We start from the raw sequence: 16,788 nt of genomic DNA, 5'->3' as shown, positions 1-16,788 counted from the left end.
TCAACGCCGGTTTCACCTCCATATTTTTAGCATTGACCCTCGGCCTTGCAATGTTGTTAAAGTGATGAAGGCCAATAACAGTGGTGTAATCCGCTAGAGTTCGTCCGCCATTATTTTCTCCAACCATCTCTTCAGTACTCTGGTCAGATTCTTGTGGTGAGGGTTGTAACAGTGTCTCCAGAAAAGGAAATAATTCTCTATATGTTCAGATTCTCCTTCTCCTTCTACTCTCGTCCAATCCTTCAAGAAGAGATTCTGAGGTTTTCTTGCTTCTAGTTCGAATTATACCCTGCATACACAAGAAAACAAAACCCTAAAAAGCACTTAAAAAAAACAAAACCCTAAAAAGCACTTTAAAAAAAACAAAACAAAAATACACTAAAATAAAAAAAATCAAGTCAAAGCTAATCAATAATCACACGAATAGAATAGTTAAACGACACGTCCCCGGCAGCGGCACCAAAACTTGTTAACACTTCGGCAAGTGCACCGAATCGTATCAAATAATAATAAATGGTAAGACCAAGTATCGTTTCCCAAGGACTCACGGCCTAGACATTCATGTGGTTTCTCGATTAATTAAGACTTGTAAACAAAATCATTGTGTTTATAATACAGAAAATAAATATGAATGCAAGTGTTGATCAATTGACTTGAGGAATGCATAGGTGATTGGTGTATAAAATATCGAATGATTATGTTGTTGAGGTTTCCGACTTGTCCTATCCACTCTCATGTATTTATGAATTTATGTTCTTCATTAATGTTAATGTCACTTTCTAATTTACCTTAAACCCGATGTCTCGGTGAAGAAAGCCTACTCTTAATTACTAGATCACAATGTCTTGTATCCCTAGCAATTAATTATGCATTACATTCGCACAGAAGCTTAAAGGCAACCAACCCTCCTATCCCTATGTCTAGGTAATATTGCTTTTGGGAGAATTTCCCCAGTTCTAGATTTCCCCATATGTTTCCATATCGACAACATCAGTAATCATGCAATTGAATGAGTTAAACAAAGCAAGCATAGAGCGTAGAGGAAAAACCCTAACAATTAATGAAGTAAAGCATTTATAATATAAATCAATTCAATACATCAGAGTTTCAAAGGACTACATCATTTCCCCAACAACAACTAATCATAGACATGGTGAAACTAGATGAAAATATGGAAAAGAATGAAAGATAAAACCCTAAAAGTTGAAGATCGGAGCTTCTGCATCCAAAATCCACCTCCGAGAGATGAAATGAGTGTTTCTACGCCTCTTTCTGCCAAAAGATCCAGTCTCTAGGTCTTCCAAAACCTTAAATAGTTCATAAAAATAACATAAAACAGGTCCAAGCCCATGTCGTCGGCGCTCAGCGCCCCAAAAGGGCGCCTAGCGGTGTTGCGATACTAAACTGACGCTAAGCGGTGGCGCTCAGGTGTGAGACAATGGTTGTAGCACTAAACTGACGCTCAACGGTGGCGCTAAGGCGTGAGACAGTAGAACTTGGTGCTCAACGGTAGTGCTCAGGCGTGAGACAAAAGAACATGGTGCTTAGCGCCCCAAAATGACACTCAGCGCTATCTGTGATTCTTCTATGTGCTACTTTTCCAGCCTTTCTTGACTCCAACTCCTTGCTACTTCAACTTCTTCATCCAATTCATCTTAATTCCTATCAAAACAAGGAAAACCAAGCATAAAACCAATAATACCACCTTCAACTCTCTTATTCTCACAACTTAAGCAAAAGAATGATTTCAAGCTAGTTTCTAAGTCATAAAGTGTGTTTTTAATATCAAAATTAAGTATAAAAATAACGGTATTTCAACCGTTATCAGGGGGTGAATTGGTGTAGTGTAAAATACATAATCTTTAAACATCTTTTTCACAAAAAACTGATGCTTTTACTTTTCTTGAATTCCAAGATAATCAAATAGCAATGCAGCGGAAACTTAATGGAATTTGTAAACATTGCAATCGACTAAATAAAAGAGTAAGGTTTAGAAAATTCAAACACTGTGTTTTTATACTAGTTCGGCCAAGCCTACATCCAGTGCCTTTCCAACTACAGGAAGAAATGCACTATAATGATCAAGGTTTTTACAACAAGGTTTCTACAGAAGACCCCACGTCAAAAATGTAAAACACATCTCTAACCCTCTAATCAAAATATAGGCAATACACAAACTAGACCAACAATAAGAATCCCCTTTCCTGCCGTCTAAACCCTTTGAGACACTCTCAAAGTCAAGAACGCCACAAGCTCTTCTTCTTGTAATCACAACAGGGAACCTCAAATCAATCTTCAAAAGATTGCAGAATCTGATCGCTCAATGACACCCAAATGTGCAAGTTGATCAGCCTTTGAAAAAAAACAGTAGTCTTGCTCTTCAAGAAATCACAAGTAGTTGATCACCACGACCACTCTTGTTTCTTGGAGTTTTTCCTCTCTTCTTGTAAGATCACAACTTTCTGTAAAAGATATCACACAATTAGATTTTCCAGAAATTTTTCCAGAAATCAAATTTGCGTCAATTTATAGAATAACATATCTCAGACGCAATTTAATCGACTAAGCTACTAAAGTAATCGAATATCACAATTCTGTTATAATAGTTAGCAACAAACACGGTAATTAATTGAATGCACAATTAATGCAGTCGACTATCATTTAATGCTTGGTCAACACAATTAAAAATATGAACGTTAGACAGTTGTGTCAAGCATTAACAGAATTCAAAGCAATAACAGACTTAATCGAATACAATCGACTAAGTAACAATGTTAAGCATAGTTTTGAAAAACTTTCTCTTTGAAAAAATCTCACAACACACTTGAAAATAGTTTGTGTAAAGACATGAGTTTTAATCGATTCATCCCATAATGAAATCGACTTAAAGTTGTTATTTTGCCACACATTTAAGGTTCAACATAAGTGCTTGTGGTTTCCCTATTCAACATCAGATGTCATGCATTCTCATATAAAAACACATATGTAACACAGTGATATCTAATGAACAACACAATCATGCTCTCATATATGCTTAAACAGATATAACACATTGATCAAAAGCATATAACATGTAAATATAGAACATGCACTAGTACAAAAATCGCATACAATGTCGAATATTTTGGGCTTTTAACAGCGAATTTCCGAACGACGTCATATCAAGAGACGCTAAATTTACGTCGAAATTAAAAAATTTGACGTTAAATTAACATCGAATTTTGTTAATATATGACGTTAACTTAACGTCGAATTTTGTCAATATTTGACGTTAATCGATTTTTTTTGTTTTTTTAATTAATTGTGATCCTTTTTTACAACTCTACGAGACCTGAAAAGCAAAAAAATAACAAATTTTCGTTTTTGTATTTTATAAAGCATGAACTATGAACGTGTAATGTAGTATAAACAACAAACAATAACAACCAACAAAAAACAAGTTCAATCAAACAACAACAACAATAAACAAGTTCAACTAAACAACAATAACAAACAAGTTCAACAAAAAACAACAACAAACAAGTTCAACAAATATGTTCTTCAAAACGAAAACGAAAACGAAAACTAACCTTCAAAAGGTGGATTCGTCGGAATAAAGTTTTGTCACAGTGAGAGAGAAAGCAGAATGCGCCTATGAAGGACAAGAACATGAAAATAATCGGTTAAAACAAACAAAAATCATACATAAAGTAATTAATTAACATGTATTTGTATCAAATGAAAGAAAGATTACATGTGATGCTTGTCAAACTTCGTTCGAGAAAAGTTTGAGAAAAGAAGAAGGTATCGCGCGCTAAGATAAAGTGAATGAATTTTCAATCTCCCGCTCAAATTTTTATTTAATTCACTAACCTTTTGACGTTGAATTTAAAAGCCATTTGATGTTTTATATCCTTTTACGTCGAATTACAATTCTAAACGGCGTTTAATAATTGCATTTATTTACAAAAATGTCACCGCTCATTTTTAACATTGGTTATTCAATGGTTCGACGTTGAACGCGTGACGTTATAAGCTGTTTTTGTACTAACGATGTAAGACAAAATACACATGTATTATTAGTTATGTGTTGTCATCGCCAAAAACATAGATATTACTGAGATTGTGGGTTAAGTTGAACCTTTGCTCCCCCTATCAACAATCTCAACAACTTGTCATAACAAGATAACGAAAAATGCATTTAATGGTAGTCATATGGGTTTCCCTAGGGTCAGATTGAAATCTGGCACATAAGCAGACGTTAAACATTATATCATGTGAAAACACTGTTAGGTATAGAAGTGAACCTATCATATGACAATAGACGATGTTGTCCACTTTTGTAGAGCTCTCGTCTAGCCTTAAGCTGGTTGTTGGACGCATTGGAGTCTTCATCTCCTTTGTGTCGTTCAAGTTAAACTTTTTTAGCAGTTCTTTCATATACTTTGTTTGATGTATTAATATATCATTTTTCTCTTGTTTGATCTGCAACCCTAGGAAGAACTTTAGTTCTCTCATCGTGCACATTTCAAACTCATTCTACATTATCTTAGAAAATTATTGGCATAGAGATTTCGTTGTAGCACCCAAAACAATATCATCAACATAAATTTGAACAATGATGAAATCATGGTTAAGATATTTGCAGAAGATTGTGGTGTCTACTTTTCCTCTAGAAAAACCATTTTGAGTCAAAAACAAACTCAAACATTCATACCAAGTTTTGGGATCTTGTTTTAAACCATACAACACTTTGTTTAGTTTGAAAACCTATTTGATCCTAACTAGTATAAAATTACTTGTGCAATTCTATTTTTCCCTATACTCTTTATTTTTCTTGAAAGGATACAAATTAATTTGTAAAGTCTGATTTAAAAAGGGAATTTGTTTAAAAGGTACAATTTTTTTAAGTAAACCAATTCACCCTTCTCTTGGTTTTTGTCCGAATGCTAATATTTCTCTTTGCAATTCTAACAATTGGTATCAAACCTTGCTTGGATAGTTTTTCAAAAATTTCAAAAATGGTGGGACAAAACCAAAGCTCTGTAGAAGGTGTGTCTATTAATAGACCTCCCCTTTTTATGAGAGAAAATTATCCTTTCTAGAAAGTAAAGATGCAAATATTTTTTGAGCTTGCTTTTATGGCTGATTTAGCTCCATACAGCTCTATATATTGTTGGAGATTCTTCCAGGCACATTATTAGCTACAAAATAAAGGGAATTTAGTGATAAAATCATAAAGTATAACCTCTACTCACTTATTCGCAATACGAAAGAAAAAACATGAGTTCAAACAAGTTTCTAAGTCAAAAAGGGTGCGTTTAGTATCAAAATTATATCATAGATAACGATATTTTCAACCATTATCAAACATCAATTTGTTCAATTGGTCTTAAATTAGTTTAAAATAACTACTAAAAGTCAATTATCAGACTAATATGCCCATTGCTCATTATTCTAATATTTAATTAATCAATTTCACTCATACGTTATGTTTAAAAAAAATCTTTCACAATATAATATCACTTACTGCTTAATTTCAATCAATCAAAATCACAACCAAGCAATCATACCATCTTATTGGTGATTAACACAGTACAATTTAGCATTCATTAGATGTTAAATTTAATCAATCAAAATAACAATCAAACAATCATACCATCTCACCGGTGGAATATTAACGTTATACTAAGCCCTTCTATTTTCTTCCACAATGCATTATAAAATTGGATTTAGTTCCTATAGGTCATTAACAAATATGGTAGGCAAATATGGCCATTCAAAACAACATCTCACACACCTCTATCAAGGGCTGAGCGCCCCTGAGCGGGGTTTAGCGCCAATTTGTGGAGTAAGAGGCGCCAAGAAGGGCGCCTGAGCGCCCAAGAAGGGCGCCAGTTTTCTCCCGTACCACGCTTGGGCGCCTGAGCGCCAGTTTTCTCCCGTACCACGCTTGGGCGCCCCACTTAGGGCGCTGAGCACCAGTGAAGTGGGCTTGGACCCGTTTTCTGTTAATTTTATGTTCTATTTAAGGACTTGAACGTCCTAGGGATGTATCTTTTGATGGCTTGAGCACAGAAACACACTTTTCACCCCTTGGGGGTAGATTTGAGGATGTGACAGCTCTCCTCTTCTCTTTCTAGGGTTCTTCTATATCTTTCATTCCATTGTTCATCTAGTTTCACCATGCCAATGGTGAACTAAATTCTATTTGTTGTTGGGGAATGATGTAAACCTTTGTAAACTCTTATGTATTGAATTGATTCTTAATTATATATGCTTCTTTCATTAATTGTTAGGGTAATTCTTCTTCACTTAATGCTTGCTTTGTTTAATTCATTCATTAGCATGATGTATGATTTGCATGAGTATCGGAAGGTAGCTTACAATTCAGGTTCTGGAGAATTATTTCCAAAAGCAGTATTGCCAAGGAATGGGGATATGAGTTTTGGTTGTCTTAAGCTTCTGTTCGTAAGAATTAATTATTAGGGATGATGAAAGACATTATGATCTATAATTAAGGATAGGCTTTCTTCACCGAGGAATCGAGTTTTAAGTAATTTAGAAAGTGACATTGACATTAATGAAGAAGATGAATTCTTATATGCATTAGAGTGATTAGGTGAAATCTAAACCCCAATAACATATTCATCTCATATTTTCAATATCATCCATTCATCTTTGTGTTTAGTCTCAATTGATCAAATTGCATTCATGTTTATTTTTATTGCATCTGCATTCAAAACCCCAAAAAATTGTTCTTCTTAAGTCTTAATTAGTTAAGCTAGTACACAACTGTTTAGTGTCGTGATTCCTTTGAGATATGATACTTGGTCTTACCATTTTATATTACTTGATACGATTCGGTACACTTGCCGAAGTCTTAACAATGTCCATATTCATCTTTAGTTTTTGATATAATGTTGGTGGTGAATGTTGGTACAAGATCGTCTAGGATGACTAGATTGTCCAACAACTCAGGTTTTGAGGTTTAGAAAACAACACTCAACGAAATAATAATCACAAGATATAATGTCTAAATGATTAGTTATATTAAGGGACTATGCTGGATAAAATATGTGCCTATCAAATATAATAATATATCCAGTAAAGATAAAGGCTTATAGAGAATACAATACTTGGAGTAAAATTCTGTCTAAATTAAAACAATGCCTGATACAATAGAACCATAATATATGCGAATGTTGAGCTAAACACTAATGCTTAAAAGTTCAACATACATATGTGGTGAGCCGCCAAACATTTGAAAGAACGTGCTAAATGTCATCAAGAGATACACAATTATTTGGTATCCAAAATATGCCCAAGGCCTAAGACATAAAGAGCTCGAAACACTATAAAACGCTTAACTGAGTGCCTAATCATCATTGCATTTAAACAAAAATATTAGGCATCTAAACATCAAGCTACGCTAAGCATGCTAGATGATATATTTATGCCTAGTTGGGATTATCAAACAAAAGATCATATCATAACATACCAAGCACTTCACCTTTGAACAATGCATTTATCAAAACTTGTTTACATGTGACAAAAAATTTTGAACACGCAACATGCTTAACGATCATAAACGTTTAAAAACATTTAATGTTGTATAAAAGAGTGCCTCTTTGATGCATGCTTTGTTCTTATTATCTATGCAAAATATGTCAATACTAAAGCTTTATTCAGAAACAAAAAGACGTTAAGAGATAAAAAGACTTTCTTAGGATGTTTCCTCAAGCTTTACACTAAAAGGTCATACAAGCTACATTTGAATGAAAGGGCTAATAAACCACTATTGTGTTGCAATGTAGAACTAAGTTTGACCTACTACCTAAAAGGCCATGAAGTATATCCAAAAGTCAACTATGTGTTCAACGATCATTTGTCAAGAAGGCTATATAAAGAAGATCCACTAAAGAGAAGATGTTGTTGAAGTTGAGGGAGGTGAAAGTAAAAGAGAGAAAAGGAGAGAGAGAAAGAGAACATGTTCAAGAGAGATCATTAAACACTATCTCTCTACCTCAAACATATATCGTCTGATACTTTTAAACCTTAGAGGAAGAATATCATATGTTTACATATTGTACCATATTGTATTGATCCTCTCCTTGAAAGTTATTTGTATTTGTAAACAAATATTGAATGTGATTGTATTAAATTATCATATTGAGCGAAAAGTTCTAGTTAGGATTGACTAGTGAACCAGGAGTGGTTAACAATACTCGATTGTGTACTAAGAGTCGTTATAATACTAACAACCAAGAGTGGGTAAACTCAGACTAGTCAGATTGACTAGGGAAACTAGGAGTGGTCTAGAATACTCAACTAGTTAGGTTTACTAGATGAACCAGAAGTGGTTTGATAATACTTCCAACCAGGAGTGGGTTATACTCAATTGTAATATTGGATAAGATTAATGGAACCCCTTAAGAGTTTTTAAAGGAGATGGGCATAACTTAGGTTGAACGAACTAGTATTAAAAATACTTGTGTCATTACTTACTTAATCAACATTCAATAAACTCTAACTCAAGATGAATGTAATACTTCCTCCTTTGAAATGACCATACTATCATCTTACGTACAACCAAAATATCATACATTTCATATTAAGTCATTCATCATTATAAATCATTTGACATATATGTTTAAACTAAAACATCTAAACATGAAAATAACAATACAAAGTATAGTGCCCGACAAAAGCTCCCTAGCGCCCAATGCCCTAAGCTCAAGGAACCCCTAGAATTAAATTCTAGATGGTGCCCAACACGTAGAATGAGGTTATCAATGCAAGGGTTGTGGCGCTCAACGCTTAGCTTATGGTGTCGAGCACAAAACCACCCAAAAGTCACTGTCAAGTGAGCACCTAATGATCCCAAGGTAACACCCAATGCCTTAAACCAATGAAACTCATTGCCAAGTGAGCGTCCAACGGTCTCATATTAATGCCTAACACCCTAGAAATCGTGAGCTCACTAATTGGATTTCTTTGTTTGGTATGGTACTGCGTAACTGATATGGAATAACATGCTTAGATAGAACTAGCCTAATGACAATTAAGAAATGAAAATTGAAAAGATTTAAAAGGGAAGAGATAAGGATGAGAGAACATATGAACTTGAGGACACGCCACTTGCAATGATCCAAGATGAGTGCCAAGGTTGGATCGTCACTTGCTTATCACAAGATAAGATCCAAAAATATGACTTAGAGACAAATTTCTATCTCAAAGAAGATAAGCAATAATGCAAATCACTCTTAAAATTCATTCAATTCAAAGGTGTCTATAAAAAGAAACCATTAGGTTACTTATATAGCCTTAAGTATGGAGTAAGTGAAGAGAATTAAAGGATGAGACTTGGAAAGCTTCCAAGTCTGGACTAGCAGCACCTCATGGTGATTTTAGTCCCATATCTCTCAATTCTTCCACTTCTTAAGGGTTTATAAGCTTCCTAACTAGTTTAGAAATTAAAACTACAAATTATGCATGATTAACTTGCGCTACAAGAACAAAATGAGAAGGCTTATTTATTCTTCTTTTCTTTTAAGTCCAAACTATGTGAAGTCCCACATTGCTTGTACTTTAAAGAAAAGAAGAGTTTATAAGCTTCTCTACAACCAAAATAAGAGAAAGAAACTAGAAACTAGAATAGGCAAAATACACGCCTAAGAAAACATATGCTATTTCTTTTTATGCTTTTTGTCACTCTAAAAACTCTTCATTGTTGCCCCATCTGCGTAACGTTGTATAAAAAATTCAACTCCTCATCTAACTAAGATAAGTTATCCAAATTGTCTATTTAGGCAATTCTATCTTTTTCTTAGTTGAAAATACTTTATTTTTGTTCAAAAAGACCTTAGGTTGAGCAAATGAGATAATCCTAACATCATCAAACTAGTTCCACAAACAACATTTCGAATCCAAACAAATCAACAACTCAAATCATTATCACAACAACTTCAATTTCATCATCATAATCAATTCATCAATTTAAAACACATCAATCATTATAAATAAACTAGTTTCACTTACCTAGAATAAAAGCTCCTGATTCAAAAGTTTCTTCTAAAGCTCTAGTTCTCACGTGCAAAGAAAACTCTTATCATATATCATAAAACATCATGATCAAAACAAAAAAATTCACCTTGAATTATTTTGAGTCATATACATAGACCAAAGAGACACATAGAACTCAAAATAATACATTATCTAAAAAAGAAAAAAAGTAAACTTATTATATTTTGTATTTTGACTAGTTGAAAATATAGAATTTTTTGCAAGAATCCTTCCCTTGATATTTGATCTTTAAAATATTTAAACAATTAAAAAATTAAATTAAAGATAAAAAGAGAAATTTTAAAAATTAAAAAAATAATATTTTTTATAAAATAAAACTCAATTAATAAAATTTTTATTTTTAATATAATGTTTTAAAGTAATCCATGCCATCTCTTAAAACCATTGCTACCCTTTAATATTCTCTTGATGCTTACATATTATAAAAAAATAAATTTACGGTTGTTTTGTTATTTAAAAAATATTTATTGTTGTTTTCACTAAATTTAAAATCAAGAAAACGTAAAAGATATAGATATGTTTTATTTTCTAAGAAGTATCACGTAGAGACTGATAAGGTATTTATGGGTGATATATATAAGGAGGTTACCATGATTTTGAATCAAAAGAAATAAATAAGTTTCACGAAAATCATAAAACGAAAACAATTTATTTACGAAAAAAATGTTTTATGAACGGTAAGTGCAAAGTGAGCAATAAATAAAATATTGTGTTTATTTATTGATTTTATGTATCAATTCTCTACATTTTTTTTAATAATTTAGCTATTTCATTTGTTTATATTTAAGTATTTGTATCTATAATTTGTCTTTGTTTTTATGGATTGTTTTTTATGTGGAGTTCAAATCTAAATCCAAAGTTGTTTATTAGATAAAACATATAGACATTTTAGTTCTACTACTTAATTTGAAAAACCTAAAAATGTTTTCTCTACAACTTATTTACTATATTCAAATATATTATTTTACATCCATTTTACCATTTTATAATTATTGCATTTTCATTAATATAACTGAAAATATTAGAATTTCTAATATAAAAAAAACTCTCAAGTTTTAAGTTTAGATAAATTAAAAATACTTATTTTTTACTCAAAACAATTGCGTAAGTTTTTAAAGTCGTAAATTTTAACGTACGAACAGAATATTAAATGAATTTCCTAATTTTTATGAAGAACTTATGTTTTTATAAATTTCTTCAAACACATTTTCTTAACACAGATGACTTTATATTAAAAAATGAATATTCAATTAGGACATTTTAAAAAAAAATTACAAACAAAGAAGATGTTAAATTAATACAGGAATAGACTATCATATTTTAATTCATTAAAAAATTATTAGTTAATTAACTTACTTTTTTCTTTGACATGATTAATTAACTTACCAAATACGTTGTTTATCCGTCAAAATAAAGTTAAAATCTTACCAAATCTTATAAGTTTCTAAAACCTACCGGAAACTTGTGTATTTACCTTTCTATGATATAAAAAATTAGAAAAGTAAAATTAAAAAGTTAGACAATATAATATTAAAATTTATATTGAATTATAAAAAGATTAATATAAAAAGAAATTACAGAAAAAAAACAAAAATATTTTATTAATTTTTACAATGTTATAGTCATATGTTAAAGATAACTATTATTTATTATGAATAGTTGTTTATAAAAATAATAAAATCAATAAAATAGGTTATATATATATATATATATATATATATATATATATATATATATATAAAAGAAAGAAGTTACACTTCATTGTTAATAGTCATAGCAGTTATGGAGTAAAACAATTTTTTTCTAGATTTTAAAAAGTTCAATTAAATTCTTATAATCTTATCACAACATTTAATTTACAGACCAAATTAAATTAATTATTATTTTTTAACATCTCAAAATCTTGTTTGGTTTGTCATAAATACTTTTTAAAATACTTAAACAGGTTTTTTCGAATTGAACCAGTAGTAGTAACACACTATTCTTATTAAAAAAATGTTTTCTTTTTCATATGAGGTAGTTTAATACTAACACGATGATATGGTTTTCAAAAGTAAAACATTTTCCAGAAAAGTAATTCCCATATTTTAGGATATCCATTTGGTGGGAAGCAACCATAAACAACTTCCTTGTCCTTGTGCCAAACACAACACTTGGTGAACAAACAAGACAGAATCGGTTTTCTCTCTCTTCCCTTCCAAACCCAATTGCACCAAAAAAAAATCCAAACAGAATGAACATTGTTTTAAAGAGAGTAGTGGCTGGAGTGGGTCATAGTGAGTAAAAGCACGTTTGCCGTATCTCGTGAGGTCGTGCTCCTGTGGACCCCTCTTGTCCCTCTCCACCTTCCCTTCTTGGATTATGTGGTTAGATATTCTTAAAGTTTCAAAGTACATTGATAAATCATAAATACCATACACTATAACAGCGTATATTATAATAATATTGATGATAAAATAATATATAATAATCAAACCAAGAAAATGGAAAACAAGACAGGAAGACAAAACATCACTAAGAATATGCACATATATGTGTGTGTGTGGGTGTTTGTATATATAGATAGACACACAAACACATATGTTGAGAGAAAGGTAGTTTCTTTTCTTTTGGGTTCCTTTCTTATGTGGCATAGTTTGCATCTCATGCAGCAGCGTCTTGAAATTCTCTGTAACGGTTATTTTTATGAACGGGAGGGGAGAAAGGACACTCATCAGTGACTACTGTTTTTTGGTTGAAATTGCGACTTCTGCAATGGATTACAGCGATTACAAGTATATATATTTATATTTCTCAGCCCTTTCCTTTGCCTCAGTCTTTTTCTTTTTCTGGGTCTGTCTCTTCTCTTGGGAAAGCCAAACCTTTGGGAACTGCATTTCGTTTTCAACATGTACTTTTTCGTGCTCTTCAATTTTTGTTCTGTGTTTTTATTTGGGACGTGAAATGGATTTTCATGAGATTTTGCTTCTGACAAGTGTTTTTCTAGTTTTTTGGTTCGTTCATGTATGAGGTTGTTGGCCATCGTTTACTATTTTTTTGCACCTTTCATCTGTAAACTTTGGCCGGTTCAGTAGTTTTCTGTTCTTGGTTTTCATTTGCTCTTGAGATGGTTGATTCATGTTAGATTTTGTGGATAAAGGGAGGATGGTGGTGTGGTGATGGTGATGATGAAGATGTTGGCGGGTTACTATTTCTCCCTCTTTCAATTTTTTCTCTTGTTTTTTATTTATTTTTTGTTTATTTGGCCCTTTTCTCTTCTTTTGCCCTTTTTTTCTGCAGAAACTAAGGACTGTGTTCCTTTTTATTTGTGTGGTGGTTTGGTTTGTAACTTGTGCTGCAATTTACTTATGTACTTTCGGTTGGCTTGTTTATTGTTGAAATCATGATGTCTACAATGTATCCCTTGTGATTCTTCCAAACTGGTTTTAGAATTGATTTCTTCTGAGTGTCTTTTTGCTCATTTTTCATTGTTGCATGTCAATGATTTGCTTTTTGCTCCATGTTAAATGGTGCTAGGGAGCCGTGGGATTGGCATAGGGAGGACTACTGTCTCCAGAAGAGTTTCAATTACGGTAACTCTGACTTGTGGTTCTAAGTTAGATTAGTCTAAAAATAATTGATTCCTGAGAAAGTTTTCTTGTTTGAGCAGAAATTTCGCAAGAACTGTGGAATGAGGTTCCTCAAAATGAAGATCTGTCTTGTGTGTTCAATGATGAAACAACACCGGTGAAGGCATGTGGGGATTTTTCATACAATGTCAATAATAGTGGTATGGTATTTCTATCTGGCATGCACTTATATGTTGTCTAATAATCAATATATGAAACTTGGTTTTTTCATTTCTATTATTGAGGGTAAACTTGACAAAAATGCTAGGGTTATTGCCTTGTGATATTGAGGTGACAATTTTAAATCCTGGAACCAAATTGTAGCTTTACTTGTAGGGATATAGCTTTATGCATCATGTGTTAGGTTAACTTTACTTTCTATTACTATTGTTATTCCTGCTGTGCTTTTTTTTATATAATGTTGTCCTTTCTAACTCTAACACGGTGGATTTCAGAGTCAAATGATCTGAAAAATGAACCAGACAAATGTTTGAAGACTTCTTATCAATTTAAGAGACGGAGGATGCTACAATTCAATACTCAAAATGGGTGTCATTACCCCTCCAACGAACAAATGTCTTCAGCATATTTGAAAGTAAAGGTCAGTGCTTTTTTACCTTGAGAGTGATTTTTCACACCCATAATGGCATAATAATTGGTCAGGCCACATGAAAAAACGAGAACACAAGTACACTTAATTTGAGCAAATACGTCTTTTTCTTAAATATATTCCACATGATATAGCTGACTAAGGTAGGAATATGTTTTGTCTTAAGGTAGCTAAAATTTGTTCTACTTTTCCTTGTTATTTTTGGAAGATTTCTGTTTTTTTATACTATATTTCATATTTATGCTTTTCTGAAATGATTAGTTCAGCCATATTGGTTTATATCACCTCATCTGGGAAGTAGAACTTAGTCAACTGTCTTAACTTAGACTACTGTGATGACTATTAAAATGTGAAAATGAGATGAGTATTAACCTGGTGTTCTTGTTTTGAGTTGATCAACAATCCTGTTTCTATCCTTCAAGGCTTCATGATTTGCAATGAACATTGTTGGTACCAGAAACCATCACTCAAGGATATCATTGAAATGTTGTTTGAGTTAATAATTGTGCTAGAGTTGCGGCTTTTGCCAGATTGTGTAACTGTTACATTATGTATATAGGGGAAGGAGGACCCAAATGAAGAAATTTTCTCAGAATTTTCGCAATGGGTATCTGGGGCATCAGGTTTACCTTTTGCAAATTTTTTGCCTTTTTTTTCTTTTCCTTTTTACATGGATTTGATATCTTTAACCAATTATAATGAAACATGCATTAGGAAGTGCATCCGCTTCCAGTTATGAGGACTTTGAATCAGCTGAAGGGTGGCTAGCAGATTGCTTTGCGGATGCTGAAATGCAATTATGTCCTGATGATTTGTATGCTTCTAAAGATCACCATTAATATATTATGGCATATATCTGTTTATACAAAACAATCTTATGATTATGTTATTTGACTCAGGAATTTTTCTGGGGCTGATGATGTTCACATTGATGTTGCAGGTAGGAATTTTTCTGCCTGCCATTTACTCTAATTTTCCTACTTCTTTATTGTAAACTTTGACTTATTTGAAAAACGTTATATGCTTCCTTAGATCTGTGCAACTTCCAACCTGTGTGCGAACAAAATACGGTTCAGCATCGTGCCACTAAAATCCCCAAAAGTATTGTCTTCAAAGGTTTGTTTTGTTCTTGATACAGTCTTTTGTTTGTTTTAATTGTAATGTATATTTGCCTAATATCTCATCTAATAATGTCATCCAAGTTGCTAGGAGACGAGGCTGTTTGAACAAACTTCTGCAGAAACACTTATATGCATATACCAATATTAACTTATATGCATAATACAAAAATTATCTTTCAAAAAAGCTAATATGAGAGAACTTTCTGCAGATTGATGTAATGCATAAGCCAACTTTGTCTCATGGAGAAGTTTATGTTACTTTCACATTTATTTTTTTCTCCTATGAGTATTTTGTTGAGAAGTTTATCCAAAAAGACTCATTATACTGAATTCTCCTATGTGCTAAAGAAGACTCACAAGACAGGAAAAACTAGCATACTTTTACAAACTAAATGATGCTCATAGTTGTGTTTTTATTTCTTAAACTGTGGTCTATAGTTTCTGTCAAATGCTAAATAATCTTTAACCAGAAACAATAGTACATAATAGTATGAAACTTTTTGTGAGATGAAATAAAATTCTGACTTTGTTTAACAGGTACAGGGGAAAAATCATTTGTAGAAAAACCCACAAAGCTATCTGCTTCTGTGGCCTATCCATTTGCCTTCATTAAACCCAGTGGTGCTGATGGAGATGTCACTCTGAAGGAAATAAATCAGCGTCTTCTGTCTGCACCTCCTCTCAAATCCAAACTAGGTGTGGAAGATCCATCAACTTACCCAAAATCAGCCTTTTCTGGGAAGCCTGTTGTTGGAAAAACAAAAATTCACACTGAAGGGGGAAAAGGTAGCATCACAATTATGAGAACCAAAGGCTAAGACTTTAAGTGTTTAGTACTAACTTTTGTGTTGGGTTTGGCTTCATTTTGTGCATGTAAAATACCTTGGTAATTTAATAGTTGGTATTGCAATTTTTTGTTCTTATTTTGCACCCATGATAACACCACCTTAGTGTTTGCGTCCTAGTTGAGGATCTAGATCACTCAGTGGCTTTTCTCTTGGTTGATACTTTTGTTCAAGCTAACTCTGCTATGAAAATTTTGATCAACTCTCATAATATCCTATATTCTGATATATCAATATATAAAATCCTGGTTGGTTTAATGAATTTATCAGTGTTTGTACATATAAAGAATTTCAGTTTTAGTCCTTGTAAATTTTATTTTGTAAGCTATGAGAAGAATTTCAGTTTGATGTGCTATGTTATGCTGATATAAGAATGGGAAACTTGCTTTAGAACTTGAACCTAAGATGTTTTAAGAGTTCAAACATCAATGCAATGGATTGGTGAAAGTTCTACTAAATGCAAGCCAAATGAAACTTAAGACATGAATCACTAGGTGCTTGATGAGAATTAAAATTTTAAGGACTAAAAAAGTTCATAA

At 32.3% G+C, this 16,788-nt stretch overlaps 1 protein-coding gene across 1 annotated transcript; it reads left to right on the top strand.

The window, feature by feature from the left end:
* Nucleotides 1–12,601: 12,601 nt before the first annotated feature.
* LOC108328388 (protein XRI1) lies at nucleotides 12,602–16,327 on the top strand. The gene is made up of 9 exons (XM_017562251.2): nucleotides 12,602–12,839; nucleotides 13,582–13,637; nucleotides 13,715–13,834; nucleotides 14,129–14,274; nucleotides 14,843–14,906; nucleotides 14,998–15,097; nucleotides 15,183–15,223; nucleotides 15,316–15,399; nucleotides 15,942–16,327. Exons 1-9 carry the CDS (start codon nucleotides 12,751–12,753, stop codon nucleotides 16,220–16,222), a joined length of 981 nt encoding a protein of 326 aa, XP_017417740.2. The 5' UTR covers nucleotides 12,602–12,750; the 3' UTR covers nucleotides 16,223–16,327.
* Nucleotides 16,328–16,788: the final 461 nt, after the last annotated feature.

This window comes from Vigna angularis, chromosome 2 (genome assembly GCF_016808095.1).
Source record: "Vigna angularis cultivar LongXiaoDou No.4 chromosome 2, ASM1680809v1, whole genome shotgun sequence".
Taxonomy (NCBI): Eukaryota; Viridiplantae; Streptophyta; class Magnoliopsida; order Fabales; family Fabaceae; genus Vigna; species Vigna angularis.
Note: the sequence above shows the minus strand (reverse complement) of the source record. Positions and strands in the feature narration are given on the sequence as shown.